The sequence below is a fragment of the Xenopus laevis genome, chromosome 1L (genome assembly GCF_017654675.1).
Source record: "Xenopus laevis strain J_2021 chromosome 1L, Xenopus_laevis_v10.1, whole genome shotgun sequence".
Taxonomy (NCBI): domain Eukaryota; kingdom Metazoa; phylum Chordata; class Amphibia; order Anura; family Pipidae; genus Xenopus; species Xenopus laevis.
The window spans coordinates 62864120-62890322 of record NC_054371.1 but is presented as its reverse complement, the minus strand read 5'-3'; the positions used below and the strand labels follow the sequence as shown (position 1 = coordinate 62890322).

The 26203-nt window shown below is 39.6% G+C and overlaps 1 protein-coding gene across 6 annotated transcripts in view; it reads left to right on the top strand.

The window, feature by feature from the left end:
• gab1.L (GRB2 associated binding protein 1 L homeolog) overlaps positions 1 to 26203 on the top strand; it is a 71432-nt gene that overhangs the window by 39478 nt on the left and 5751 nt on the right. For 2 of the 6 annotated variants that reach the window (XM_041582650.1, XM_041582663.1), the window contains exons 3-11: positions 4672 to 4846; positions 6174 to 6251; positions 10617 to 11194; positions 11763 to 11848; positions 13682 to 13985; positions 21299 to 21388; positions 21840 to 21936; positions 22685 to 22808; positions 23950 to 24072. In XM_041582650.1, the coding sequence (XP_041438584.1) occupies positions 4672 to 4846; positions 6174 to 6251; positions 10617 to 11194; positions 11763 to 11848; positions 13682 to 13985; positions 21299 to 21388; positions 21840 to 21936; positions 22685 to 22808; positions 23950 to 24072 (1655 nt within the window). Of the gene's footprint in view, positions 1 to 4671; positions 4847 to 6173; positions 6252 to 10616; positions 11195 to 11762; positions 11849 to 13681; positions 13986 to 17094; positions 17633 to 21298; positions 21389 to 21839; positions 21937 to 22684; positions 22809 to 23949; positions 24073 to 26203 lie in introns of those variants that run through there. The other 4 variants (XM_018242326.2, XM_041582655.1, XM_018242327.2 and 1 more) reach the window with 4 other exon arrangements.

Below are 26203 nucleotides of genomic sequence, written 5' to 3'. Positions count from 1 at the left end.
GTGCTTCCTGCACCCAGGGTATGCAATGAGTAAGCTGGGCAGCAATGTAGTACAAGTAGAGATCTGGCAGTGCCAAACCGCCCTCATCCCTTGGTCTCATTAGTGTAGTAAGGCGCAGGCGAGACCTAGAGGACCCCCATATAAATTTGCTGATAAGGCTGTGCACTCCTGTAAAGAACTTCTTAGGTATAAGAATAGGCGAATGCCAAAGGGTGTACAGCCACTTAGGGAGAATAAACATTTTAACTAACTGCACCCTACCTGCCGGCCCCACTGGCAATGATTCCCAGGTCTTGAATTTGTGCTGAGACCAAAGAATTAACTGGTCCAGATTTAGTTCCTGAAACTTGTCAATAGGGAGTGCTATTTGCAAACCCAGGTACGTAAAGGATTCTACTACTTGTAAGGGGCAGGCAGTCAATGACTCGCCGGGCTGCAACGGATCGACCAAAAACAATACAGATTTGTGCGTGTTCGTCTGTAAACCGGAGACTCTGCCAAATACTTGTGTGAGCTCAACCAGGGCTTGCAAAGATTGACCCCTATCACCAAGATATACTAATGTGTCGTCTGCATATAATTGGATCTTTTCTGCTTGGCCCTCTCTTGCAAACCCTCTGATTTGGGGATGTAACCTTACCGCCTGGGCGAAGGGTTCAATGGCCAACGCAAAGAGCAAAGGGGAGAGAGGGCACCCCTGCCTCGTTCCCCTGGTAAGTGAAAAGCTCGGAGTGTGGAGAGAGTTAAGCCTTAGGGAAGCTGTGGGGAGCTTATACAACAACTGAACCATAGTGATAAATTTTGGGCCAAATCCCATGAAATCCATAACCTGCCAGAGGTAGGGCCACTCCACCGTATCAAAAGCTTTGGCAATGTCAAGCGCTGCAATGGCCCTACCCCCCTTGACCCCGCAATCCAACATCATATTAAGATAGAGTCTCCTGGTGTTTAGACTGGTGGTTTTCTGAGGAATAAACCCCACTTGGTCAGGGTTAACTATCTGGGTAATTACCCTACTTAGTCTCCTAGCAAGGACTTTTGCATAGATTTTCACATCAGCCGTGAGAAGTGAAATGGGGCGAAAGGATTCACACAGCTGGGGATCCTTCCCCGGCTTGGGAAGTAACACTATTGCAGCTTCATATAGGGATTGTGGTAACTGCCCCAGCTGTATGGCTCCATTGTACATGTTCAGGAGCTGCGGCGTCAAGGTTTTAGAGTGCCGCTTGTAAATCTCAATAGGGAGGCCATCAGACCCAGCTGCTTTACCCACTGGAAAGGAGTCCACCGCTTCCTGTATTTCTAAGAGAGTTAAATCTGCTTCTAAAGTCTCCCTATATTCAGGAGTGAGAGCAGGGAGACAACCCCTCTGCAAGAAAGCTGCAATTTCCTCACTAGAGACATTCAATTTGCTGGAGTATAAATCAGTGTAAAAATCAGTAAGCATACTCTTAACCTCAGTAGGATTAGTATGGAGGATTCCGTGTTTGTCCTTCAAGACAGGTATCGGTGGGGGTGAGTGCTGAGATTTGGCTAAGTGTGCAAGCATCCGCCCTGCTTTTTCTCCCTGCTCATAAACTCCAACTTTAGAAAAATAGAGATAATTTTGCGCTTTGGTTTTAAGACTTAGGGAATAGTCATCTTGCGCAACTTGGAGCAGTTTAAAATTCTCCGGAGTAGGAGCTAAAGCTACTCGAGCGTCACACTCAGCAACTTTTTCTTCCAAAACCTGAGTCGCTAGCCTAGACTGTTTCTTATAAGCAGTGATATCCGCAGCTATAGAATTTCGTACATAGATCTTAAGGGAGTCCCAAATCGGTAGAACGCAGGGGATTCCCGAATTTAGTTCGAGGAATTCCTTTATCACCTCTTCCACATCCTCCTGGTTGTCCAGGATGTTCAACCACACAGGGTGTATAGCGAGGCGAGGCCTATCCGGCTTATGCAATGCAGTGAGTTTAAGTTGGAGAGGAGCATGGTCGGAAATACCTCTGGGGAGGTAACAGGCATATGTGACGTGAGGAACCGCAGCAGCATTGACAAAGGCCAGGTCTATTCTAGAAAGCGCCTGTTGGGCAACCGTATAGCATGAGTATAGCTTTTTGGCTGGGTTCGTGACTCGCCAGATATCTAGCAACTCCAGTGCCTGACACATTCTGCTAAGCTTGGTGTGTTGAGGGGGCGGCCTGCCAGGACGCTTGAGCAGTCTATCTATTTCTGGGCACATGACTTCATTAAAATCCCCAGCTGCTATAACCAAGGCATGAGGGTATTGAATTAGCTGGTCAGCTAGGCATTGGATAACCCGAGTATCAAACGGAGGGGGGATATAGATATTTGCCAGCAGGACTTCCCGGGAATGAATAGAACCATGCAAGAAAATATATCTGCCTTTAGGATCAGATTTAATGCTATCAAAAACAAAGGGAACAGATTTACTAATGAGAATGGACACTCCTGAGGAATGGGTCGAGTATTCGGCATGGTAAGCCCAACCCACCCAGGGCCTCCGCAGAGCCAGTACCTTAGATCCTGTCAGGTGGGTTTCCTGCAGGAATGCAATGGAGGTGGCATGACGCTTCAGGAAATCCATGACCAGCCTACGTTTTATTGGGCAGTTCAGACCCCTTACATTCCAACTAGTGAGGTTAATCGCCATTTTCCTGTCTTCCCAGATGTAACAGCATATATACCTTAAACATTGCAGTACAAGTTAAAGCATTTCTTTGAGCAGAGAGCAAAAAAATTGCATAAAAAAGTTTAACAAATGGCTTAGGGATGCATAACATAAAAACATCACTAAGCCGCCCAAAAGATAAACCCCCCTCCCCTTCTACCTCATAACTGACAAAAGGCAGAACTTGAACCCCAAAGTTAACCCGTTGGAACATTCCTGTTGGGGGCGTGCCGTGCCACTCCGTTGGCGCCCCTAAAGGTAAATAAAAAAAATGGCTGCAACAAGCAAAATAAAAGTCAAAAATAAGTCAAAAAAGAAAAAACAAAGGGAAAAAAGACGCAACTTGGTACAAAGAAAAAGAGCTGTTGAACCCGCAGCTTCAGACATGCAGATAAACAGTAACCCACTCCGGGACATCCCAAGAAAAATGCTGCAGGGTACTGATAGCGGTCCTTCATAAAACCCAAAGGGATCCATTATAACTGACATAGGTCATCAATGCCCGGGCATAGGTGGAATAAAAGTGCCCCAATGGGCGGAGGTAGTAACCAAAAACTTCCCACAAGGCCCAAGAGAAGGCAGTTAAGCACAGTACTCACATACAGATTGCAGCATATCCGTTGAAAGATTAATTTACTCCTCGTGCATCCAACCACTGGTTAAGATCTCGTGGTGCAGTAAAAAATAAGGTACGATCATCCGCTTGTATCCGGAGCCTGGCAGGATAGAGCATGGCGTAGGTGAGCCCAGCGTTGCGCGAACGGATCTTGCAGCTCTGGAATCCCGCTCGTTGCCTCTGGACCTCCATGGAGTAATCAGCGTAAATGGAAACCGTGGCGTCCTGATACTGCAGCCGACCCCGAACTCTAGCCAGTGCAAGCACCTTGTCGCGGTCCCTTGCGTTGAGGAGCTTGGCGATCATCGGCCTAGGCGGGGCTCCCGGTGGGGATTGCCTGGTAGGTACCCGGTGCGCCCGCTCAACTGTAAACGTCGCGGAGAGTTGGTCCGCCCCAAAGGTTGTTTTGAGCCAGGTTTCAATAAAATTTTCGGGAGCAGCCCCCTCGGCCCTCTCAGGGAAGCCCACGAAACGTAGGTTACTCCTACGCAGACGATTCTCCAGATCGTCCGACTTGCGCTGGCATTCCACCACCATTTTCTGCATTTCACGATATTGTGCAGGCAATTCACCGCATGCGTCTTCAAGAGTGCTTACCCGCGACTCCACTGCAGTAGTTCTCTCCCGCAGCTTTTGGAGGTCGTGCTTAATAATGGACAAATCAATTTTGATTTCGTCCGTCTTGGACTCTATGAGCGTAGTACAGGAATCATTGGCAGCCCGGATTTCTTTCAGAACATCGCGCAGTGTTGGCTCACCCAGCGGTTCATCTGCAGGATGTGGGTCCCCGACCTCATCATTATTGTTAGGGTCGGCCGCCGCAGACTCCCTCTCAGGGGTTGAGCGTTGCGATGTTGGGCCTTTACCGCCGCCATTTTGAGACGAGTTTCTGGCATACTTGTCTAGCCGGGCTGCAGCCTCCGATGCCCTTTTCTGCGCTTTATTCTGCCCCATGAGCTCTCGTTGGGGTAAAGGATGCTCGTCGGAATGCTCCAGCTCCAAAAGTAGAAGTAATAGAGCAGGTTAATCAGGATAAAAGCCGGGTGTGCTGCGGAGCTCTACCAAGCGCGTGCTATCCCATCAGCAGTCAGGCCACGCCCCATCCCTTTCTCTTTTTATTTATATTTTACAAAGTGTCCCAACTTTTCTGAAAACAGGTTGTACATGGTCTTCCCTCTTACCCACTGGTACCACTTCAGGAAACACATAAGATCAAAAAGAGAAGTACCTAAGAGAGTGTGCTGTGTGGTCCAGGAGTTATTTTTTCCCTTCATTGTATCTGCATAATATGACAATTTTTTTCTGCTTGCTGTTGTGTGATAATTTTAAGTAAAAAAAAAATAAAAAAGTTGCCTTTTTTTTCCTTTTACAATTGCAGATGTAAAACCTGTTGTGAACTCCGAAACTTCTAACCAAGCAGCATTGGTCCAAGGCCCTCTACCTCCCCCTTACCAGCTCATAAATATGCCACTTGTAGAGTCCTCAAATAGCCAAGATCCCCAGGACTATCTTTTACTAATAAACTGCCAGAGCAAAAAACCTGAACCGTTGAGGTAAGCATTCCTTTGTAACTCAAGTTGTAAAAAAAACTAATTCTGTTTATTCCAGTGCTAAAGTTTTTTTTTTCTTACTTTATTAATTTAGTGTAATTTTAATTTGTCGCCTTGTCAGTTCACATTTTGAGGGATCGAGTTGTTCTGGACAGTTGTTGATTCTTTATTCCTCACAGAATGTGTTCTTATATGATGATCTGTTTTATACACGTAAATTTAATTTTTTATTCTTGGGTGTTTGTATTGGTAGTTGAAGCTTCCAGATATTGTTTAAATGTAGGAATTAGGTGTATCACATTTTCTTTAAAATAAGTGTAATAAAGAGGATATACCCTGCGGTAATTTATAAGGCTATTAGGTCAACCTATTTCTTGACCATATAAAATGTCTTGTGTTTTTATGAAAGTGGCAGAACTCAGAAGTGACTTTTAGGGGGTTATTTATCAAAGGTCGAGTTTGGGAGGTTTTTTTTTTTGTAATAAACTTGATTGAATGCAATCAGGGGAAAAACACAAATTGACCTTGTTCTCAACTAAAAATCTTTGACTTGAACTGATCGAGTTTTCAGGGAAAATCGCACTAAATAAAACCCAAAAATCATGAAGGCCAAAAACATTCTGAAATGGTTCAAGGAACCTCTGCCATTGACTTGGAGTGTTTTCAAATAAATCTCGAATAATTTTTTTTTGATCCCGAATTTTTTTTGAGTAAAACACAACTCAGCCTTTAATAAATAACCCCCCTCCTTAATAGGAGTTTTTATTTATTATCTTTAAATGTTACATTTATATAAATGTTTAATAAAAAAAATCACAAAATGTAGTTAAATGGTTTTACTCCTGCACGGTACAGAAACTCTTTCACCACAAATTCCATTACTCGCTCTGCCATCTCCTCAGACATGTGATTGGCTCCATCACTGTCACAGACTGTCAGCACCAACAATTCTGCATTAATATCCAACAGCCTTCCCTGCCAATTTCTACATTTGTATGGAAAACCAGGACCCTGGCCATAGCAGTTGTGGTAGCCCTTGCTATGACCACACTTCAACAGAAGCACATAGTAGAAATGAGGAAAACACTACCTTCTGTTGTAGCACACACCCATAGCAGTGCCTGTAAGTCATACTGTGGCATGACCTCAAGAATTTTGGAAGATGTGCATTAAAAGTAATACTGACACATTGGTAGACTCCCTACTATAAAGCACAAAATTATTGCTGCTGTTTGCCAGAAAAAATTTCAAATAGTCAGTACTGATCTGTCACGTTGGGAATTTCATATTGACATTCTTTGTTACTATGTAATTTATATTTGCAAATCAGGCAAGGTGCACCATCTTTAATATCAGAAGATGACTATCTACTGCTTGAAGACTTTGAAAGCAAAAAGATCTCTTGGCCGTGAGTGTATAGTGTCTGTCAGACAAGATAGAACTGGGCTCTGCATGGCCATTGTGTGTGTTTTTGTGCATTGTTTTAAACTTACATCTGAATGCCTCTCTTTTCCTGACTGATTTAACCAATGCACATCAAAAATGCTACTTTATTCTGGTTTTTATTTACCATGGTGTATTATTTGTTTATCTACCAAGTTTTCATATTAGCAACATACATCAACATTCCAATAATTATAGATCATCATTTAATCCTGTTTGGCTTGGTTATCTGGGGTTTGCCTTCTTCCCAATGTATACCCCAGTTTTTTTATCCTTACTGCCCCCCTCCTCCTCCTTATCTATCAAGTTCTGTCTATTTCAAGTGAGATTTATAGTATTTTGTTCTTACCTCCTGAAAGCTTTGTGAGAAGAGTATACCTCCCAAATGTTGATCTGTTGGTCACAAATGGTTTGACTTATAATTAAATTACCTTTAACTCTATGGGTTAAGGGCACACGGGGAGATTTATTTGCCCGGCGACTAATCGCCTCTTCTTCTGGGCGACAATCTCCCCGAACTGCTTTCCCGCTGACTATAATGAGAAATCGCCAGCGGGATGGCACTCGCGGCACTTTGTTCTCCGAAGTTGCCTAACGAGGAAACTTCTGGCGACTTCGGAAAACGAATCGCATTGAGTGCCGTCCTACTGGCGATTTTTCATTATAGCTCAGAAGAAGAGGTAATTAGTCGCTGGATGACTAAATCTCCCCATGTGCCCTTACCCTGAGTGTTTTTTCCATTATTTTGCACAGGGGTACCCAACCTGTTTTACCCGTGAGCCACATTCAGAATCAAGTGTTGTGATTGGCTATTTTGTAGCCTACAAGAGGCTCTAATTGGCAGTATTCAATATGTGTTATAGGGGGCATCCTTTTTGAGCAGATGCATTAGAGCTCACTCAAATAATTGATTCCAGTACAAACAAAATCTAACAAATTCTGCATGTAGAGAGACAGGTTTTCTGGTGATTTTAATAGTGAGCTCTAATACATCTTCTAGGCAAAAGGAGCCACCCTATAAGATATATTGGATCTTTCAACTGACACCCAACTCCTGAATGAAGACAGAATGAGGAGAAATAGATGCTGAGAGAGGAATAGTGAAGATTAGCTTGATTATTTCAGAAACTGTACGGAATTTTTAATTGATAGTATTTAGAAAGTGTCTTATTTCAGTATGCTGAAGCTTATATTAGATTTTTATTTTCGCTATAATTTCCCTTTAAGCAATTAGTGACGCACATGTGGAATGTCATTCTAACAAAGCAACGCATTCTCCATTTCACCCCAAAACATTATTACTTTTTTTTTTTTTTTTTTTTTAAACATAGTTATTTTTATAGCCATGGGTTCAACTGTAAGTTGAACACTGACAAGGGACTTCTCTGTTGGTATTTACAGGGAACTGGTAGGGACTCGGCTTAGGGTAGCTGAGCCAATACTATACACCCAAATACATCCTTAGATATGGCCATTCAGTCACAATCACACTTTTAACTTAACACATTTGCTCAATATGAGCATAATAAATAGAACTTGTGTTGAAAATTGTATTATGCCTATTTATTTATTTATTTATTTTATTTTTTGTTTGGAAAACATTAATTAAAATATACCATAGTTTAAAACCACAGGACAAGACTAGTGACCAAACTGAAAACATGCATGCTTCAAAAATGTTAAATATTCACTTATGACTGATTTAGTTTTAATTAGCTCTTTGCCTTTCACTTTTATATCCCTGCCTTCTGCATGGATTGAATTTTACATGCTTGTGTTTTGTTTCCCTGTTCTCTTTGATTATAACCTGACTGACAAAAAAAAAAAAACCCTTTTGTTGAAAGGTCACTGATTTAAAGGTAATTTTTTATGTTTCTTACCTGCAGCACAAATGGAAAAAGTGAAATTGGAACTACAATATAGTCTTTCTAATCAGCTTTTTGGGTTTTATCTGTAGTGACCTTTAATTGAATAATCTTACAATAAACTGTGACTTTAAACCAACAGAGTGACAGTAATTAAGGAAATTTGCTTGACCGTTGCTGGTACCACAATTTACCTTTTTTTGAATATGACCAGCATTCCCTACAAAGTGTCTTGAAATTTACCACATATTGGAATGTAGAAAACTGCATCTAAAAAGCTCATATGTGATTCTTGCAGCAAGTGTAATTCACTCTGTATAAATAGTAAGTGAAAGCAAATTTCTTTAAACTGTTCACTGCCCAGATGTGTATAGAGAAACCTACTGTTCCTATAAAACGTTGTGTAAATCATAACAGATTCTCTAGTTCTGTTTTTTTTTTGTTTTTGAATGCTCCTGCTTCTTATTTTCTCAACAGGAATGTCATGCATATGGGCAGAGACCATTTGAGTTGTTTACTATAAAACAGAGCACAAGTATGGGACCTGTTATCCAGAATGCAGAATTTACATTTTTGGAAAAACAGTAAAAAAAATGGAATACAATTGAAAAAACTATTTCAGGAGAACAATCTGAAAACAAAGGATTAATTACATTTTATGGGATTAAGTAGAAGGTACTGATTAGGGATGCACCGAATCCAGGATTCGGTTCGGGATTCAGGGTTTTTCAGCAGGATTCGGCCGAATCCTTGTGCCTGGCGGAACCGAATCAGAATCCTAATTTGCATATGTAAATTAGGGGCGGGTAGGGAAATCACGTGACTTCATCATAAAACAAGGATTTGGTTTGGTATTTGGCCAAATCTTTCACTAAGGATTCAGGGATTCTGCCAAATCCCAAATAGTGGATTTCGGTGCATCCCTTGTACTGATTACCACAAAAGAGAAAATTTTGGATTGTTTGGAGATGGCCTTGCCGTAATTCGTCGCTTTCTGTATAATGGGTTTCTGGATAACTGATCCCATACCTGTATTATGATGATTACATTTGGTTCATGACTACTTAGTTGTATCATAAACCTACATATTATTCATTTCTTTTTTTTTGTAATTAAATATGGCTGATTTAAAGAGTTGTACAACTCACAAATGATGGATCTGGTGCTTGTTTAGGTCACTATAGCTAGAGCTCTTTTAAAATGGTTCAATTCATAGGGGTTGCTGTACAGCTTCCTATCAGCCTTAAAGTAGTCTTATATAGGTATGAGGTCTGTTATCTGGAATTCTTGGCACTTGGGGTACACCTAAGGCAGGGGTAGGCAACCCGCGGCTCCGGAGCCTCATGTGGCTCTTCATCCTGCTTGCTGCGGCTCAGGGTAGGACTCCACAAGTGTTTTCGGCGCAATCCAACACTGCTCAAAAACGCAGGCGTCAAGTCGGATGCGACAGAAATAAGGTAAGTAATCGCATTGTTGGATGGTGTCCCAGCCTTGACACGACTGCACAGCACGTAGCGTCTGCATCCGACAGTCGTGTCGCGTCGGATCAACGCTGCGACACCATCCGATAATGCTATTACTTACCTTATTTCCGTTTTCCGCAGCACGTCGGACCTTGCTGAAAACGCTCGTGGAGACCTACCCTCGTCTATGCAGCCCTCACACCTGCTGGTGGCTTCTTGAGTGTGCGACCGCGGTAAGCTAATGGTTAGCTTACCGCGGTCACACAGTCTGGAAGCCGCCGGCAGGTGTGAGGGCTGTACAGACGTCCCAGGAGTGACAGGCAAGACCGAGCCGCAACAAGATGATTCATTAGGGTCCTTACTGCGGTCACACACTCCAGACAAGAGAGGGAAGATCAGCATGGAGCTTCAGAAACAGAAGCCACATTAAACAGATGAGAACACCAGCATTTAATAGGGCTATTCAGTGTTTAATTTATTTCAAAGTAGGTCTACACATACACACTTCTGTTTGTTGTATTCTGTTGTTGTAACTGTTACAATTAAAAAAAAAGTTAAAACTTGTTAAAGATTATAAGCTGTGTTGTGTGGCTCCAGACTATTTTTCTTTAGTGGAATAGGGGGCAAAATGGCTCTTTTGATAGTAAAGGTTGCTGTTCCCTGACCTAAGGTATGGTAAAGTGGTAGTCTACTAAAAAATTAAAACATTAAATAAACCCAGTAGAAATGTTTGTGCCGCTAATATTAAAATATGCCGCATAGGTACGATGAAGTACAAGGGGATCATAAAAATAGAAATATGTGCTTAAAATGGACTTTATGGAAGATGAACTTTTTTGATGTCTAGCTATTCACATAAGAGATCCCATACCAGTACTTTGAATGTGAGAGCTATGTTGGTAAAGTTTTCAAAAAGTAATGTGTGGTGCACATTTGTACCAAACATCAGATTGTAAACTGTATCAAATGACACAATTATTTTATACTTGAATTTTGCTGTAGATCTCAAGGAGATTCCACCAGGACAGCCACAGCCGAAACAGACTGCAATGACAATGTTGCTACTCACAAAGGTTCCTCGGCCCAAAAACCTGCAGTGAATGGACACATTCAGCAGTCTAGCAATTATGACTCTCCATCCCGTGGTGGATCATTCTCTACAGAATCTAGTTTCTACAGTCTTCCTAGAAGCTACTCACAAGATGTTTTACCAAAAGCTACTTCTCCTTCAGTCACTGATATGGATGGAGATTCAAATGTTTTTAACATGTCTGGAGCCTCTTCTCTAGAAACACAGCTGAGGCATTTTTCATTAAGCTATGACATTCCTCCATCATCTGGAAGCACTTATCAAATTCCCAGAACTGTTCATGAGGGTGCTTCTGGTCAGTCTACAGCTGCAGATGTTCCTCCTCCTAGACCGCCAAAGCCTCATCAGTCTTCAGAACGTTCTCCAATTGAATCTGGTCTTACGCGGACTGTTTCAGAGACTGATAGCAACTACTGTGTCCCAACATCTGGAATGTCTGTATCCCGTAGTAATACCATTTCAACACAAGAGTTAAGTAAATATAAGAAAGGTAAGAGGTTTTTTTTATCTCATTCCTTACCCAGCTGCTCCCTTTCAAGTTGAATTAATCCTTAAAAAAGAATACAACAATGAAGAATTTTCACATTTGAACACTGTGTATCTGTTATGAAACAGTATATTTTATATGATAACAGTGGTTATAGTGGACTTTTTGAGGGCTTGACCATCAAAGTTTTAGATGGTTCCTCAAGATATATACCACTATCAGACTACAATTTGTAGTAGGTGTCTTGCTAGTATCTATCCGTTACCACTACCACTATTTGTTTTTATGTTTGGATTAAACCTACCACTTATGTTTTTTTATGTATGGTGTAATAATTTTAATTGAAGTGGAGGGACATTGTTTGTAACTATGCACCAGGAATGGGCCAATGATTAATTGAATTTGTTGGTCTTTTCTCTAATTGATTAAATACATCAATGCTGAAATTTATAACTGAAATTAGTTGCTAAAAATAAAAGTGGACCAATTGTGAGACATGTATCCTTTATTTGTTCCATTTTCTGGACACATATAAATCAGCCCATGGGTAATTTTTTTTCTATCATTTTAGATATGAGTTCTCAAGATTTCTATGACATTCCACGTCCATTTACAAGTGACAGATCTAGCTCACTTGAGGGTTTTCATGGCCATTTTGTAAGTAATATATGTTTCATTTTAATAGTATTATAAAGTTTTATTTCTATCATTGAATTAAATTTTGCCAACAAAAAAAATATTCTTATTCTCCCAAAATAGTTTACTTCCCCAGAGGCACTAAGGGGGAAATTAATTAAGATTCAGATATTTTTTTTCCACAAAAATTCAAATGTCCTAGTTGTATTTTTGGGTCAAAACTCACACTTTTGCGTTAAAAAAAAAACTTGATCACATTTAAAAAAAAAACATCACATTCGTGATTTATTATACCTCGAAGTCAATGAGGTCCCTTGACCAAAAACTCAAATCGATTATATTGATTTGAGTTTGGATCAATTGGAGTTTTTCGGTTGCGGGACTCGAACTCGCAGAATCTGGTTTTTGCCATTCGAGTTTTTTCTTTAAGTAAGATATCATTCAAGTTTCGAGGTCATTCGAGTTAATTTGAGGTAAAAAAAAAACTATCATTTGACCATTGTTAAATCAGCCCTTTATCATTTATGCTTTGTTAAACATTGCAGTTACTTTTGGATTTATTGTCCAAATCTTTTCTCCTCACATGTGATTAGGGTTACCACCTGGCTGGAATTTTACAGGCCTGTCCGGTAAAAACGATGGTTGATCCCAATGTTATTTATAGGGAAAAAAGATATAAATAGAGGAAGGCCGGTATTTTTTCCAGTAAAGGTGGCAACCCTACATGTGAAAAGCTTTGGAGTAAGGGTTTGGATGGGTGATTGTGCATCTGCACTATAGTCCACTGTGCACGCTGAACATGTTGCATAGATTTCAGTGCAGATCTGCATTGTAATGTATTCCTATTTAAGCAATAATATTTAATAAACACTAGTTTGGTTGGTAAAAACTCATCCCCTTTAATAACAGCCACACATCAGTATATATAACATGCAATTGGGGAAAAAAATTAATTTTGTCAGTAATTTTGGAAACATAATTGTAATGTATCCATATCCCTGATACATGTAGCTCCTGTGTGACTGACATTAGCAGGGATACCAGCCCCTACTTTTTTCTATCTGATACAATCCAACAAACAAGATGGTATGATTTGCCTTCCTAAAGCTTTTGATTTGTGTGTTCTTTTTAAGTGTGTATGCGCACTCCTTGGTGCTTTTTTTTTTTTTTTACTAAAACATTTGTACACTGCATTGCTATAGGACTAAGTGGTGCATTTTGCTCTGTCAGGCATGTGTAAGGCCTGATTATTGCACCACTAAAGATTTTGCTGGGTTTGGGGAGGAACACTGGAGGCTATGTTTTGGGTGTCATAGAATTCTTTTTTTTTTTTTGCTGGCTGGAAGTCACATGTGTCATATTTGCTGTTTTGTGGCAAGATTCACAGTACTGCTCTGTGGCTGGTGTTGTTGGGGATCATAGTGTCATTTTATGCTGGAGATATGTCTGAAGTGTCAGTACTGAAGTTTATTGTCAGTCGGAAACCATATGCATTGTGCAGTATGAGGCAACTTAGGCCACTACGAGAAACCTGTTTTCCCTCCAGCAATTTGCACTAATGCCAATGGAAAAGTAATGTCAGACTATTCTCGCCTGCACTAGGGAGAATAAAGAATGGGGCAACAAAACATCCTGTTTGCTGCAGCCCTTATGCTGGGAGTGACCGTGTTCTGGGATTCAAGTTTATCAACTCTGATCAATGGGTTGCCTTACATATTAGTTGTTGGCCTTTTCCTTTACTTAGCAACCCGACATTATGATGGGAGTCTGCTTTTTATTAAAGAAATAAACCATTTCAGACTATTTTATAACATAATATTCCAAATAACGTAAAGCATGCTCTTTGTATTACAGAAAAATAAAAACTTGTTGGCAGTGGGAAGTTTTTCTAATGAAGAGTTAGATGAAAACTATGTTCCAATGAACCCAAACTCTCCTCCACGACAGCATTCCAACAGCTGTACTGAACCAATTCAAGAAACCAACTACGTTCCTATGACTCCTGGCATGTTTGACTTCTCATCATTTGGAATGCAAGTCCCACCTCCAGCCCACATGGGCTTCAGGTCCAGTCCAAAGACCCCTCCCAGGAGGTCTGTTCCATCTGCTGACTGTGAACCCCCACCAGTTGATCGTAATCTCAAACCAGATAGGAAAGGTAAGTTGGTTCTTTAAAGAGGCTTGCTTCTTTCATTGCCTTCACCACTAACCTCTGCTAAGCCTTTAACATCCTTTCTTTAAAGCAACTAAACATGCTGCAAAAAAGTGGTGTTGGTGGTGCTTCAAGAATTAAACGGCAAAAATCGAAATGTTCTTTTAATATTTTGCTCCTGTAGTTTAAATTCTATATATTGGTTTCTTTTGACAGAAATAAGTTAGTATTAACTGCAGTCTGACAAGTAGCTATATCTATGAACTGGCAAAAAAGAACGCTTAGAATAGCTACACCAATACGAAATTGCTTCTGAAATTACAGGTATAGGATACAGAATGTTAGGGATACAGGGTTTTCGGGATAAGTGAGCTTTACGAAATTTAGATAGTTATACCTTAAGTGCACTAAAAAATCAGAAGTAATGACACCTGTGCCCAAGACCTGGAGCCTGTGCCCTCTCTAAAAACTATGCTACAATTAATACACTGTGTTCGGTTCTCTGATCCCGAGCAATAAAGGCTAAGACTAAAACAACCTAAAAGTACAGGTATGGGATCTATTATCCAGATTACTTGGAACCTGTTTTTTATTTTTTTTTTGCGGATAATAAGTCTTTCTATAGGTTAGAACATCATACCTTTAAAGGGATTCTGTCATGGGAAAACATGCTTTTTGCAAAATGCATCAGTTAATATCGCTCCTCCAGCAGAATCCTGCATTGAAATCCATTTTTCAAAGGAGCAAACTTTATTTTTTAATATTTAATATGGAAATCTGACATTGAGCCATACATGTGGTCAGTTTCCCAGCTGCGCTCAGCCATGTGACTTGTGCTTTGATAAAGGTCAGTCACTACTGCTGCACTGCAAGCATATCACCTCCTCCCTTTCCTCTCCAGCAGCCCTTCAGCAGAAAATAGGAAGATAAGGTAACAGCAACCGGACACCTGCATTGCTATAAATTATTAAGATACACCTATGACTAAGCGCCGGAAGGTGCGAAACGCGTAAGGTGGGCCTGGTGGGGTGAGTTTGTATCCGAATTTTTAATGCTAATTTAAATAAAGAAAAATTTTTTTACTGAGAAAAGCCTTGGGACAATTATCTTTGGATAAAGGAATTTTTGATTGCTATAAATTCTCCCATGCCCTAGTGGTAGATATGATTCCAGCACTCAATAGTAAAAAGCCAAGCCTGGCTAACCCAAGTAGCAATTCCTTCATTTACAGTGAGTAGGAGAAACAATAGGTAAAATGGCCTGAGATGGCTGCATTTCATCTAAAAATACAATTACATTTATTGGTTCAAGAATGACATTTTGAATGGCAGAATAAATTACTTGCAATGTACACAGTGTAATTTAGTAACAAAAAATATGCCATAAAAATCATTTAAACATCAAATAAACCCAATAGGATTGTTTTGCCACCAGTATGGGTTCATGCAGCTTAGTGACCATCAAGTACAAGGCACTGTTTTATCATTACAGGGAAAAAGGAAATCATTTTTAAAAAATGTGAATGTTCTCATAATCCAGAGCTTTGTAGATAAGGGATCCCATACCTGTTCCGTAATATAGTGTTTGTAGAATACACGGGGGCTTCTGTGTGAAGGTACACAAGCTTTTGGAATCTGCCTCTGGGTTGTACATCATTGCAATTTGTCACTTTAGTTTTCCTCAAGGTAAGTGGCAGCAACAAAATGTTCAGCATGTGAAATGGCCTTCTAGCCTTTACAAATCATAAGGCTATTGTTTGGAGAGCATCACCCCCAGGTGGCAACTGTTGGATACGTGGTATCCATAAAAATCTGCAGGTGTATTGTAAGAGTGTTTGTTCTTTTTCTCTAATACATTACATAAATAGTTAAGGTTTTTTAAAAAAACAAAAAAAAAACCTATACCGGTATTGGACCCATTATCCAGAATGCTCTCGGGGCCTGTTGTTTTCTGGATAAGAGATGTTTCTGTAATTTGTATCTTCATACCTTAAGGGTAAGGTCACACGGGGAGATTAGGGCAGATTTAGTCGCCTGGCGACTAATCGCCTCTTCTTCTGTGCGACAATCTCCCCGAATTGCTTTCCCCTGCCTTCCCGCCGGCTATAATGAAAAATCGCCAGTGAGATGGCACTCGCGCCGCTTCGTTTTCCGAAGTCGCCCGAAGTTTCTTCATGAGGCAGCTTCGGGCAACTTCGGAAAACGAAACGCCACGAGTGCCATCCCGCTGGCAATTTTTCATTATAGCCTGCGGGAAGGCAGGGGAAAGCAATTCAGGGAGATTGTCGACTAGAAGAAGAGGCGATTAGTGGCCAGGCGACTAAATCTCCCCGTGTAACCTTACCATAAGTCTACTCGAAAATCATGTAAATAAACAGGCTGGTATTGCTTCCAATAAGGATTAATTATATCTTGGTTGGGGTCAAGTATAAGCTACTGTTTTATTATTACAGTGAAAAAGAAAATACTTTTTAAAAATTGATTATTTGGATAAAATGAAGTCTATGGGAGGCAGCCTTTCTGTAATTCGGAGCCTTCTGGATAGCGGGTTTCTAGAATAACGGATGCCATACCTGTATATTTTATTCCCATTTAAGGAAATGACATTTACCACCAGTTTATAACATTGTGCTGTACAGCGCTGCAGAGGCAGAATATGTTAGTGCTTTATAAATATTTGTTCCAATACAAATTCCAGCAGCACTCCGGTAAAGTGAAAGAAATTTATTTGTGCAAATGAAGCAACGTTTCGGGCATAACCAGCCCTTTATCAAGTTATGCCCGAAACGTTGCTTCATTTGCACAAATAAATTTCTTTCACTTTACCGGAGTGCTGCTGGAATTTGTATTGGAATTTGTACTGGACCTGGGCAGACAGAGTCGCAGCTGGCACCCGACGCTACAAAAAGCGGTGAGATTGATTGTGTAGCACTACACTCTATGCTTTTGTTATAAATATTTGTTATTACTTCTAAAAGTTATGTTGTTTAACACCAGCCTTTGGAATATAACATGATCCGCCTTGATGCAGCAGTGTAAATTGTGCAGGATACTTTGCCTCCCATCTGCACAGAACTTATGCATTTGCCCTAAAGTTCCTGCCATTGTTTCTCTAGATCAGTGAATATCTGCTCAGAAGAAAGGGAAATCTGCATGTAACCAAGAATTTGGAATTTTCTCTATCACAATAAGAGACTTAAAAACATACAATATGAAGTATTGCTGTCCTATAAATAGTATTAGACATTTCTTAAATAATGTTGTTGGGAATGATGACTGCTCTTAATAGGCACAGTTTTGTTTTTTTGCAGCATTGACTTGACGTTAAACATGATAAACTACCTACCTGTTTTTTGTTGGAGTCCACTGGTGATTTTCTTAAATGGAAATGCTCCCATTTATCTTTTTTTTATTCATTTTTTTTTAAATCCACATTTGAATGCATACCCATACTCATTTGTAATTCTGTAATTAAAAATGGTGACCCAAAAGATTGGCAAGTCTGATCTCACTGTTTGAGTATATGTCGATAGTGAGGTAACTGTTATTTCGGGGATGTTCTTGCTGTCACTTTTCTTTTGGGTTTCAGTATTGTTGTTCACTTTTTTTTTTTGTCATATATGAATGAATGATAATAAATACTTTTAAAATGTTTGTCCAGTTATTAAGGCTTCACTGTGGCCCAGTTCAAAAAGCACAAATTCCAGTAAATGGCAAAACAGATGCAAAATTGATGTACCTGTACTTAATTATTTTAAAAAAATCTCAAATTCACACCGTGAACTCATTCTACTATTTATTTTCAATGAGATAATAATTCTGAATAAATCTCAAACCTGAATTGAAAACTACAGCACCCATTGATATGAACTCACCAGCTTTTAGATGCTGATTCTTTTGGAATTTTTATTATTTTTATGATTTTTGCTGCAAATAACTCAAATCACAGCAAAAACCCAAATGTTGATAAATCTGCCCTTAATGTTTCTATGTTATACCAAAAATGTTAGAAAACTATTTCCTACTATTGGCATCATTCTTAATTTTGGGGGAGTTGTGCATATCAAATAGACCTATAGTTTATCAGAATGGACCAAGTTTAGTATAGCAGCCTGGATTATTGATTGGGAACAGATCTTACTCCACTATATTAGTGATGCTAGTGGCAAAGACATTTCCCAGAAATGATTTCCAAATAAATGATCAGTCCAGCAAAGAGTATAAGTGGGAGCACTTACCGGACAGAATTCGGCTCCAATGTGTTGCACATACACTGTGATCCCACACAGTCAGGTTCAGTACAAAGTTCAGAGAAAGCGGAGCACCAAAGAAGCAGATGTTCGTTCATTTAAAGGTAAAAATATTTATTTAAAAATGACAACCGCATACCTAGGACACCGCAGGCTGCCTGCTTAACGCTTTTTGTGGCTACCAGACACTTCCTCAAAAGCTTCTGAGTAGCCACGAGACACGTTAAGCAGGCAGCCTACAATGTGTCTTAGGCATGCGGTTTGAGGAAGTGGCTGGTGTCCACGAATGCGTTAAGCGGGCGTTTTTTTTTTTTTTTTTGAGAGATCATAAAATTATATTATTTCATACTGTATACACATAAAACAATTTTCACAAAAAGGGCATTGAAGTAAAAGAGACAAAGAGAGAAGTTGATCTACAGACAAGGCGGCAGAGAAAAAGAGGCCTCTGTAGAAAAAATATAAAAGTGAAATACATATTTATCCAGTCAATAGGAAACAATGATTCACAGTTGTGAAAGTCCAAATCGATGCTCAGTGTCCTGTAACATCTTCTTTCTTCACCCTGTGACTCTCTAGCACCTTTTTAACAATGATTCCCAGCATCCTTAGCCAGAAGACTGGAAAGTGAAAAAAAAAAGATGGACGGCCGCAGGGTTGTGAACTTTCTGTCCTGAGATGGTTGGTGGCAGATTCCATTATACTTTGTGGTTGTCCTTTTTAATGATTTTTCAATAAATTTTACCTTTTAATGGACGAGCATCGGCTTCTTTTGTGCTCCATTTTCTCTGAACTTCAAAGAAATGATCAGACGTATCACCCCTAAACTGAATAACTGATATGTGTTTATTGAATCAGATATTGCTTGTGGCAGACTGCATTGTGCTCTCCACAGACTGCTGCTTCTAGGTGAAGGCTTCTAGGTGAAGGCTTTTGCTTGGATATGTACTTTCATGGTTAAGTATTTTTGCTCTATAAGCTTTTGTGTTGGCTATTTGCCTGCTCCTGGTGAACCTCCTCAAATCATTACACATTAGGCAAATTTTTATTTTGAGGTTGACTTGCCTTTTAAGATTCATTTCCAAATGTTCAAACAATGATACAGAGGATCCACACAAAGAATTCTGAAAAGGCCCTATCAACACTGAAGAAATGATCTTCTTGTGGGATCCTGAATCATTTTCAATGGCTCTTGCTGCCTGCATTACTGTTCCATAGTTTATTTTGCCTCTCTAATGCTTTGATTTTATTTATATTTACCTTCCCTGGATCATTGTAATCACAAATCAATAGAAAATGACATGAATTTCTAGGATTTTATTGCTCTGTATTCTTTAGGGGCGGTTGAATCTTTCAAAAAATGTGCTTAATTTATTTTTGCTGAGCAATTTTATTTTGAGTTTTTTAATGTATTGTAGATTATGGGAGTTATGTAATAAAAGGCACGGAGTTTGCACAAGAGCAGTCACGCATAGCAACCAATCAGAAGGTAGACTTTACTGGTCATCTGTTTAAAAGCAAAGATCCTATTGGTTGCTATGGGTTACTGCTCCTGGGCAAACTTTGTGCCTTTTATTGCATATGGGGGGAATGTGTTTAAAAATGTGAAAAAAAAATTAATGGTAGTATTTCTAGTACAAGTATGAGACCTGTTATCCAGAATTCTGGATCTTTCTGTAATTCGGATCTTCATACCTTAAGCCTACTCACAAATCATTAAACATTAAAAAACCCAATAAGCTGGTTTTGCTTCCAATAAAGTATTGTTTTATTATTACAGAGAAAAGGGAAATTATTTTTAAAAATGTTAATTATTTGGATAAAATAGCATCTATGGGAGACGGACTTTCCATAATTCTGAGCTTTCTGGATAACTGATTTCCGGATAACTGATCCCATGCCTGTACTCTAGCATGAAGGTTTTTGTTTTCCAGTGGTTGTTTGTGTTTAACCATAGAGGTAACGGTAATAAAAGTTACAATTTCAGCGACACGTGAACACAACAGAACAACAAAGTTTCTTTTATCAGTGGAGCAAAGACATCTGCCAGTTTCTGGTAGAGTCCTGCGCGGGTCCATTTTTTGGGACCCGTAATAGATCTGCAACCCGGACCCGCAACCCTCATTCTTACCCACTTGGACCCGCTTCCGACCCACAAGTACCTTATCCGGACCCGCGACCCGCTGACCATCAAGAATTAGGAAGTGCTGCCATTGTAAACCGGAAGTGACATCGTCGGAAATAGCCGTGATCAGAAAAAAGTAAATATCGCTATTGAGAAAACTCGTGGCCCGACCCGCAGAATTGTGTCGATACCCGTATCCAGAACTTCTATCCGCAACCCGCAGGGTACCGCAGGTTTTTGCAGGTAACCCGCGAGTACCCGACCCGCTGCAGGACTCTAGTTTCTGGAACAAAACATGTCATTCTTTAAGAGATATTTCTTGTATAAGTGTTAAGTATGGAGCTTAAAAAGGGCCCCTATACAATGTGGCCAGGTCATCCATTTCACTTAGCGAAAAAGTGGCTGGCGATTGGTTCATGTGTGTGACCTATCAGAGTAGAATTTGACCTGTGACCCTCCCTCTCAGTGGTTGTGACCATAATATGTTTAAATTCTATAAGTGATCTCTATCTAAGGATAACGTTAAAAGCAATCAATGTAATTATGATAATTTTTTTATTTGCTTTGTGCGCATATTCACGGGGAAGGTGAGTGGAGAATAAAGGCTGCTACTCTTTGCTTGCTTCAGACATGCTTTCGGTATGCAGCAAATGTCATTTCAATATGGTGGTGCTTCCTCCTTAGCATGAGTCCGGCTCAGTAAGGCTGCTTTTGCGCACAGAATTAACCATGCTGCATTGCCTGGATTTCCCTGCTTCCAGTGGAGCGTTTTTCCCCCTTGCCTTGCTATTCCAAAAAAAAAATATATATATATATATATATATATATATATATATATATATATATATATTTTATATATATATATATATATATATATATATATATATATATATATATATATATATATATTTATTTTATTAAGAGAGTCTTCTTTTTACCAATTAGGTCAGAGCCCTAAAATTTTAAGACCTAAACCTCATGGTTTAGAGCGAACTGATTCCCAAACCATAGGTGAATTTTCCACAAGAAGAAAGGGTATGTACTTTAGATCTCCACACTCTCCTATTATGTGCATTGGTGTGTAGGAATGCTTATTTTGCTGTAAATATTATGGAGGATGGCAAAATAAGCCTTTGTCATTTAAGGTGCTATGTGAATAACACCAAGATTTTTTTGTTTTTCTTGTTTTTTCTTATATTTTTAAATTTATAGAGTACTCTATGTTTTTTGTTTATTATTACTGTTATGTTTTCATATACATAATGGAAGCAGAAATAAAATTTATTTGGTAAAGGGGTGTTGGCTTTCTATAAGAACAGAATACAGTGATCTCTATATAAATAGTCAATCTTTTCTGTCATATTTTATGCAATATTGCTGTATTAGTTTTGAGTGCATGTCTTTTTATCAGATAATCTTAAAATAAATGATTTATGAGTTGAGAGAAGGTTATTTTTTTTTTTTTTGTGTATTCTCTCTACCTCAGTAAGGTTAGCACCATTGAAAATACCGTCTATGTCTGAGTGGGAGGAATCCATGCAGACGCCAGTACGATCTCCTGTTACAAGAAGCTTTACACGAGAGTGAGTATTTTTATTAATTGGTTTGACCGTCATTTATTGACATAGGCCCCGCACATTATGCAGACCATAAGTTATTTTAACTTTACCTCTGTTTGTTATAAATTAATGTATACAGCTTACAAAATAAAAATTGGTTTAGAAGGGGCCTTCAATGTTTGCATGCAAGTTATCATTGAGGAGATTTCCTCATTTCCTAATTAAATACAATAACTGCCTTCCCCTGCCCGTGAGGCAACTTTGAAAAATGAAGCGCCGCATGTACATTGCTGCAAGCGATTTTCATTTTAGCCAGCGGAGGGCAGGGGAAAGGCAGTTCGGGGAGATTGTCGCCCCGAAGAAGAGGCAATTTGTTGCTGGGGTGACTAATCTCCCCGTATCTGCTTGTGTGGACTGACCCTAAGGGTCCTCTTTAGCTCTAGTTTTTATTTGCAATTAAAACTCTATGTAATAAAGCTTCTTGGGTAGCAAACATAATGATAGTCTATTCAAAATACAGAATCTCCGGTTATTTTCCTAGTTTAGTGTTTACATGTCCTTCTGATTGTATTATTGTTTTATTAATTACAGAAAAAAAGTAATTAGAATTATTTTCTTAAAATGGACACTCTAGGAGATAGCCTGCCTATAATTTAGAGCCAGCTAGTTTTCGAATTAGAGATCCCATACTTTGTAAATGTAACCCTATCAGCTGCATTATATTTGAAATTTTGTGCTGCTTTTTTTGGTCAAAATGATTTCTTGTAATTAGTTCCTCTAGGTTCCCTATGCCTCCCAGGCCGGATTCAGTACATAGCACTGCTTCCAGCAGTGATTCGCAGGATAGTGAAGAAAACTATGTACCCATGAACCCAAGTCTCTCAACTGAAGATCCAGTACGTATTAATTACATCTGTTTTTAATCTACAGTGATTTATTCTTGGGTCTAAACGTAACTCTACATACAGCTTGCTTGTTGGTTAATATCTATTTAAAGGAGAACTAAACCCTAAAAATGAATATGGCTAAAAATTTCATCTTTTATAAACTGAACTTATTGCACAAGCCTAAAGTTTCAGCTCAATAGCAGCAATGATCCAGGACTTCAAACTTGTCACAGGGGGCCACCATCTTGGAAAGTGTCTGTGACACTCACATGCTTAGTGGGCTCTGAGCAGCTGTTGAGAAGCTAAGCTTAGGGGTCGTCACAAATTATCAAACAGAAAATGAGGTTGGCCTGTAATATAAGCTGATGCTACAAGGCTGATAAATTCTGGTGCTAGTTGCCCTGGTATCTGTGCTGCCATGAAGTAATAATCTATATTAATTACTAATCAGCCTTATATTGTGACATTTAGATTCTATGTGTACTGTATATTGTGAGTGAGACTCTACGCTCAGTAAGTGTAAGCAGAGAGCATGTGCACTGAATCAGCAGAAAAGAAGATGGGGAGCTACTGGAGCAAATTTAGAGACACAGATCTTTGCTATTAAATGGCTGTGGGTGCCTTGGGCTGGTACAGAAGCCAAAAACATAATGTACAACATTCCTAGCTACTTCTTTAGTTTAGCTTTAGTTCTCCATTAAATAGAGTTTGCTCTTGGAGGTTCGTGTTTTTCGAGATTCATTAAACTTTTTGCTTCAACAATTCGACGCTGTTCTAGGATCTGATTTCACAAAACTCCTTTGTTTCTCTACCTTCGGAGCACCTTTTGGATAATGTCAGTTGCAGTGTCCATGCAATTTACTTAAAGCTTTCTATTTTGCCATCACAAATGCAAATGGCAACAGTGGGAGCAAACACAGTAGCCTAACGGACACAAAATTTGGGGGGGGGGGTTGTTTACTTCACATTAGTAAAGTATGGGCACTCCTGTTTTAGTGAGATCTATTAAAGATGGTTATTTCCATGGTAGTTCCCCTTTAGCATTAATAAAATGTACATTCCTGCATGCTATACTAGTTGTTTTGTTTCATTGTCCTTTGAACAGAAATGTAGCTAGATATCCTTACATAGGTTCTTTTATTACTTCCAGAGTTTGTTTGGGAGCAGCAGCATCGATGAAGGGCACAGTCCTATGATAAAGCCTAAGGGAGACAAGCAAGTGGAATATTTAGACTTGGATTTAGACTCTGGAAAATCAACACCACCAAGAAAGGCATGTGATGTACAAATTACTTAATATGCTTGTTTTACCTTGAATTACACATGGGTCTAATTACAAGACTGCTTCTGTTTAATAATATGTGTGACAAATAGGCAGAAATTACTAACAGGCAGCCCAAACAAATTAAGGACTCTGAACTTCTCCTGTTAAGACTAGGACTGCAAGGGACCAGCTTTCGGAGGGCATTAAATCATTCAAGGCAATTACTTAAAATATATTCATCTGCACTCTCTAAAGTTGGGATCCAAAGTCACTGTTTGATGCTGTCACTTTAAACTTTCCGAACATCTTATTTTAGTTTAACATGGCCCTAGGGTTGCCACCTGGCCGGTAAAAATGATGGCTGATCCCAATGTTATTAATAGGGAAAAAAGATAAATATATAGGAAGTCCGGTATTTTTTTCCAGAAAAGGTGCAACCCTACATGGCCCTCTAACACATTGTATGAGAATTAATTGGCCCACTACATGTAGTACAGCACTGTTCTAGGTGATACCCATATCTTGCTTCTAAAATTCAGGCTTACATGCAGTGGGCCGTCAAGTCACATTGCCAAGCAAATCGATTAAACGGAAAGTTCACTGTTTAAATAAAAAAATTTGTTTGTTATAAAGATTATCCTGAGTACTTTGTAGGTATAGCCTTAATTATTTTCTACAGTTTCTTTTCTGTCTGATCCACCTTGTAAATAAAAATGTTCTGTTTGGCTGACTGGTTTGCTGACCCTGCCAACTAAAAAACACATTGACTGACTGCGGGGTTTCAGTTCTATTGTTCTTTTTCAACCATTCAACCCAAAATATAAAATGTCACCTCCAAATCTCAGTCTAATTTACTTTCAAGGCATGCTTCCACGAGTATCTATGAAGTGCAGAATGGGCCCTCTTAATGAGCAACAGCTTCAAAGTTTGTGAACCATGGTTTTAGGTATATTAACCCCTAAAAATTTATGTGGCTGGTAATGCCATATTTTATATTCTGAACATGTTGCACCAGCCTAAAGTGTCAGCTTCTCAATAGCAGCAATGATCCAGGACTTCAAACTTGTCACGGGGTCACCATCTTGGAAAGTGTCTGCGACACTCACATGCTCAGTGGGCTCTGAGCAGCTGTTGAGAAGCTAAGCTTAGGGGTCGTCACAAATTATCAAGCAGAAAATGAGTTTTGTCTTTCATATAAGCTGATGCTACAGGGCTGATTATTAAATTTTGATGCTAATTGCACTGGTTTCTGTGCTGCCATGTAGTAATTATCTGTATTAATTACTAATCAGCCTTATATTGTGACATTTATATTCTATGTGTACTGTATATTGTGAGTCGGTCCCTAAGCTCAGTAAGTGACTACAGCACAGAGCATGTGCAGTGAATCGGCAGAAAAGATGAAGAGCTACTGGGGCATCTTTGGAGACACATCTTTACTGCTAAAGGGCTGTGCTTGACTTGGGCTGGTACAGAGGAGCCAATTCTTTAGTTAATGTTTAGTTCTCCTTTTAAAGTGATACGAACACATTCCTATAAAAATAGCAACATGTCGGTATCGGTAAATAGAAGCTGCACGTAAAATATAATCAGCTAAAAGCTCCCCAAAGCCACCCCCCAACCCAGTGAACCTTAGTAAAAGCGACCCTCCGACACCATTAAATCATATTGCTGAGTTGTTTCAGTCACGCTGGGCTGGGGGTGGCACAATCCCTGGATAGACTAATTACAAATGAAAACAGGACTCCAGTCTGTGGAGGGATCGCGCTGCCCCCAGCCCAGCGTGACTGAAACAACTCAGCAAGATGATGTAATGGTGTCAGAGGGTCGCCGTTACTAAGGTTCTCCGGGTTGGGGGCGGCTTTGGGGAGCTTTTAACTGATTATAGTTTGTGTGCAGCTTCTTTTCACTGATACTGATACGTTCCTATTTTATAGGAACGCGTCAGTATCACTTTAAGGTAAAACCACTTATTGTTCTACTGCATGTTCTTTAGTGATGTGTTGGTGGGGCTCAAATAGAGGAGTTGTATGGTTTTGGTGACCTCCCCAGTGGCAGGTTACAGGCAAGGGGCAGCCATAATTGATACCAGACCGTCCCCTGATCACTGCATGCTGTCTTAGATCCACTAGGGCTTACT